The 5630-nt window shown below is 42.5% G+C and overlaps 1 protein-coding gene across 1 annotated transcript in view; it reads left to right on the top strand.

Annotated features, from left to right (window-relative positions):
• Window positions 1-2791, top strand: part of cd79b (CD79b molecule, immunoglobulin-associated beta) — a 6814-nt gene extending 4023 nt beyond the window's left edge. Inside the window, exon 5 of the mRNA XM_056296710.1 lies at window positions 2693-2791. Coding sequence (XP_056152685.1) covers window positions 2693-2791 — 99 coding nt within the window. The remainder of the gene's footprint in view (window positions 1-2692) is intronic.
• Window positions 2792-5630: the final 2839 nt, after the last annotated feature.

A 5630-nucleotide genomic window follows, 5' to 3' on the forward strand; every position in this document is an offset into this window, starting at 1 on the left:
AAGCTTGGGTCCTCTAGAGGCTTGAGAATTTTAGGCTTCTGCACAGTATCTCAGCTGTTCTAGGACTGCATTCTTCTGGCCAGAGACCTCAGATGTTGGTCCTGGAATCTACTGGAGCCATTCTCCCAGTTTGGGGGTCACATACCCTGTTGCTCCTATTACCAGTGGGACTACTGTGGATTTCACCTTCCACGTCCGATCTAGTTCTTTCTTCAGTCCTTGGTACTGCTCTAGCTTCTCATGCTCTTTCTTCCTGATGCTTCCATCGCTCGGGATTGCTACATTGATCACTACTGCTATCTTCTGTTCCTTGTTGACCGCCACAATGTCTGGTTGGTTAGCCAGCACCTAGTTGTCAGTCTGGAAGTTGAAGTCCCACAGGATCTTAGCTCTGCCATTCTCAACCACCATTGGTGGTGTCTCCCATTTGGAGTTGGGGACTTCCAGTCTGTATTCAGTACAAATGTTCCTGTATACTATCCCAGCCACTTGGTTATGTCTTTCAGTGTATGCTTTCCCAGCTAGTGTTTTTTTACCCTGCTACAATGTGCTGGGCTGTCTCAGGGGCATCTTTGCGTAGCCTGCATCTTGGGTCTTGTCTGGTGAGGTAGACCCCTTCCTCAACTGATCTAGTACAAAGTGCCTGCTCTTGTGCTGCAATGATCAGAGCCTCTGTGCTGTCCTACAGCATATTACTGGACCAGATGAGAAAAAGAGAACAAATCTCTCTGACCAAGGCACTCCGTGTAATTAAAATGTCTTTATTGGAACTTGGACATATCCAAAAAGGACCTAAAAATGCCCACGCGTAGCGGCTCGGTCCTTTTTGGATATGTCCAAGTTCCAATAAAGACATTTTAATTACACAGAGTGCCTTGGTCAGAGAGACTTGTTCTCTTTTTCTCATCTGAACCTACTAACCTTGGACCAAAGAGCACCCAACAAAAATATATTACTTAACTACAGAGAGGACTGAGCACGCCACTGACTCCAAACACGTATTACTGGACCAATTGGAAAACTGGATGGGACATTCTGGCACACCACTAAACTGCTTTGAATACTACTTAAAGGACAGGGACTACTTTTTGTCTATAGGTAATTACAAACCTGAGTGTATGACAATGACCTATGGAGTTCTGCAAGGCTTCATTTTGGGGCCACTTCTATTTAACATCTCTATGCTCCTGCTAGTCCAGATTATGGAAAACAACAAAATATGTTACCATAATTATGCAGACAACATGTATATTTACATAACCATATCACCAGGGGACTATAATCCCATACAGGCACTGAGTAAGTGCATTGAAAAAATCAATGATTGGAAGTCCACAAGTCCAAATCGGAGATACCATCAATGGTGGTTGAGAATGGCAGAGCTAAGATCCTTCTGGATTTCAACTTCCAGACTGACAAGCAGGTGCTGGCTAACCAACCAGACATTGTGGTAGTCAACAAGTAACAGACGACAGCAGTAGAAATTGATGGCGCAATTACGAATGATGGCAACATTAGAAGAAAAGAGCAATAGAAGCTAGAGAAATACCAAGGGCTGAAGCAAGAACTAGATCAGATGTGGAAGGTGAAATCCACAGTAGTCCCAGTGGTAATAGGAGCAAAATGTGACCCCCCAAACTGCAAGAGTGGTTCCAGCAGTTTCCAGGAACAACATCTGAGTTCTTTGCCCAGAAGTGTGCAGTCCTAGGAACAGCTAAAATACTGCACAGAACCCTCAATCTCCCAGGCCTCTTGTGGAGGACCCGAGCTTGAGGAAGACACATAGGCCACATATTTAAACCTACCCTTCATGTTAAGTTCTAAGTGGAAAACAGGAAATAGAGCCTGCTAGTGCAGCTGTGTTCACATGCCCGTGTATGTTAAAAAGATGCGCATGCATGGCTGCCCGCACACGCACGCACGCACACACACACACACACACACACATGCATGCACACACACATGCGCGCACAGGAATCTAAATGATTAGTATATATATTCACTTGCCATGTCAACATGCAGTCATTCCTGATGTCCTTACCCTCACAGTAGAACTTTCTGAACTCTTAAACCAAACCATAATTCTAACACTGGCTGTAAACAGATTTATATACATGCACACACACAAACCTACACACCAATTTATTTCTTGTCAGAAACCACGCATCAAAGTAAACAGGAAAAAGCCCGACTTTGAATCTTATAGGTGGCTAACTAAACACTGTATTGTATACAATAGTTATGCAAATTATCTTCACCAACAAGACTGGTAAAATGTCTTCATTGATGTAAATTGTGAAATTTTACATACACACACACACACACACACACATACACACACACTGAGCTTCTATAAGCTTCAGTGAGCATGTAACCACAGTCTGGTCTTTCATAAACAGCTCTTACTATGGTATAGAGCCACAGTTGTGTTGTGCATGTGGTGCTCAACCTTTTGTGTGTGATGTTTAATGCGTCTAATATTACTTCATTCGAAACACATAAATGAATTTGTTACTGCCCATCTAGTCACTCTTTTTTTCCAAGAACTTACCATTGTTATGCAAAGCAGTACTTTTGAAGTGGGAATATTAATAATAATAATGATAATAATAATCCATAGCATCTTTGTCCTAAACCTACATAGAAAGATATTACCACGAATGACCACTCTCTCCCCCCCCTCCCAACTTAGGGTTTGGAGATCGAAACCTGTGGAGGAGGAGATCTGTATGAAGATGTCTCTGTGTATACTCAGCCTGGAGGAGCCGAGGCCCCTTGGGAGACAAATTGAGACTGCTGTACCACTTTTCACCAGATCAGACTAAGACTATGGCCCCTGATTAGACTTGCTGTTGTTGCTATTTGCTTAAGATTTATTATTTGTTTTAAGCAAAAACCATCGTGTGGTTAAGGATCAGGATGCTATTCAGTACCTCTGGAATGAATACGCATGCTGTACCATGATATGACTTTTTTGGTGTTGCTTTTAGTGAGACAGTAGCTTGGCAAAACTGTCTTTTATGTGTGCTTGTGTACAGAGATCGGATGTGACGTGACATCTCTGACACCATCTAGCCACTTTGAAACAATTCCACACCTCGGACTTTAACCGAGACCTCTTTTTTTTAATGAGTGCTTTTTGTAAATTCCGTTTTTGTAAAAATTGAAGTTGAAACAAATAAATGTCTTTGTTTTACGTCGTGTGTATAGTAAGTGTCCCTTCGTGCCCAATACAAACCTTTCAGAGAGGTCAGATAATGGCGATCTCACCATCATTTTATCCCTCAAACCCTTTTCTCTGTTTATTCAAACAAACTGCAGAGGTTGGTGAGTGCATAAACAATTGTTGCCAAACATTTTAGGGATTAATATTCTTGCTCATGTTCGCTGTTGTTTAGCTTTTACCTGCTTACATTTGTCATTTTCCTTGGATTGAAGTTCTCATCATTTATGCAGGTTCATGTCCTGACCTCTGTGGTGCTCTGGCTGGCTGGCGGTATCGTTTGCATGGCGTTTTACATAAGTCGTGCAGATGTCACCATTTGTGTTTCCAAGGGTGACATCCAAACATTAGCATTGCTGTTTGTCATTTCTGACACGTTTTTCAATAGAAAGTGTCCTCGCAATAGGGTGGAATAAAATGTACATCTGCTAAATGTTCCAACAACTCCTCCCACAAATACGAATGCTATGACTAACGACAGTACTACATCTCTCGTTGTATGGTACTTATTATCAACAGATTATGATATAAACAAAATAAAGTCAATCATTAACAAAAAGACAAACGCTTAACAGAATCCCCCCCCACCCCGTTTTCTCCCCAATTGCACTTGGCCAATTACCCCACTCTCTGAGCAGGTATTAAGGCCCTTATATGTCCTTATAAAATGCTTCTTAACATTACTATGTGTTAATTAGATGTTTTTGGCCACTAGGTGATGCTTGCAAAATGTGCAAAACCTACTTTTTCACGCTTGTCTTAGGTCGTAAATCGAATCTGCATAAAACTTTGCACGTAGCATCTAAGGACTCTCATGAATAAATTATATATTTTCCCCCTTTTTCTTCCCATTTGTATCCGGCCAATTACCCCACTCTTCCGAGCTGTCCCGGTCGCTGCTTCACCCCCTCTGCTGATACATGTGGAGTCACCAGCCGCTTCTTTTCACCTAACAGTGAGGACTTTCGCCAGGTGGACGAAGCACATGGGAGGGTCACGCTATTCCCCCCTGCCCCCCGAACAGGCACCTCAACTGACCAGAGGAGGCGCTAGTGCAGCGACCAGGACACATACCCACATCCGGCTTCCCACCCACAGACACGGCCAATTGTGTCTGTAGAGACACCCAACCAAGCCGGAGGTAACATGGGGATTCGAACCAGCGATCCCCATGTTGGTAGGCAACGGAAAAGACCGCCACGCTACTTGAACGCCCCCACTCGACAGAATTTAAAAAGTAACACAAGACAAAAGAGGTAAGATAATAGGGGGGAAACAGCACAACCGTAAAAATGATTGAAAAAAAATAAGGCAATGGAAAACAGAATAAAGATTGAGAAGATGTCCAAAGGAATTGAATCGAGTGCAACTGGACTTGGTATATATCCGTGAAGACTTTTCGCCTCTCATCCAAGAGGCTTCATCAATGAGAGGCAAAACGTCTTCACGGAAATATACCAAGTCCAGTTGCACTCGATTCAATTCCTTTGGATAACCATGACCTAGATGAATGAGAACATTCACAGACATTGAGAAGATGGCACTGATTCGGCCCATGTACAGTTAAAATTCTTAACTTGTACAGGGGAGGAATGATAAGAGGTTTTCTATAGATTATGACAGTGATGTAGTTTCGCATGTTGCAGCTGCTATACAAGGACATTTAGCATTGACAAATGCTATGGCCTAAATACTCCACTAGACATCCAACCATTGCAATTAACTTTATACTAAGTGCACTTAGTTGGAAAGGGATACCTAAAGAACAAACTACTTGTTAATGTCTATTTAGCACCTTGAAACTTCGATTCGCTCTTGTAAAACTACCATAAGGCAATAACCAATATGCTTTCAGCCTTCATTAGCCAGGTCTACTTTTCACCACTCTCTCAAATTAGTAGTCAAAAGGACGTGTCTGCTCGACTGATCTTGCTCGCCCAAAAGCTTTAACCAACTTCTGAAAATCAGTCACTTGCGGCAAACATTTTGAGAAGGGAAATTAGGGTGGGCTGTTCTTACTCATCATCATCATCCATCCTCCACCCGCTTACATGTGTCATAATTCAAGCCCGCCAAAAAGAGCGGCTGAAATATATGTACATATCATTTACATAAATGGCCTCAATCCATGTCAGGAACAGATGAGGTCTTGGTGTTTCATGCTGTTTCTGTTGTGTTGGATTGTGATTTATCAGGTTCATAAGGTTCATATATCCCTTTACCCTTGCCGTCATTGTTGCCTTTCTGGCTATGGATACTCGGCCTCAGAATTTGAACATCAGCAATATCAAACCTTGGACTTTCTTCCCCGCAGACTACTTTACTGAGTGTGACAGCATGTATGCTGGTTTCCTTGCCTGGATATTTTTTAGTGTGCTCTTTTTCCTCCTTGGCTTTCCTGCCTGCA

Source organism: Lampris incognitus, chromosome 17, assembly GCF_029633865.1.
Source record: "Lampris incognitus isolate fLamInc1 chromosome 17, fLamInc1.hap2, whole genome shotgun sequence".
Classification (NCBI taxonomy): Eukaryota; Metazoa; Chordata; class Actinopteri; order Lampriformes; family Lampridae; genus Lampris; species Lampris incognitus.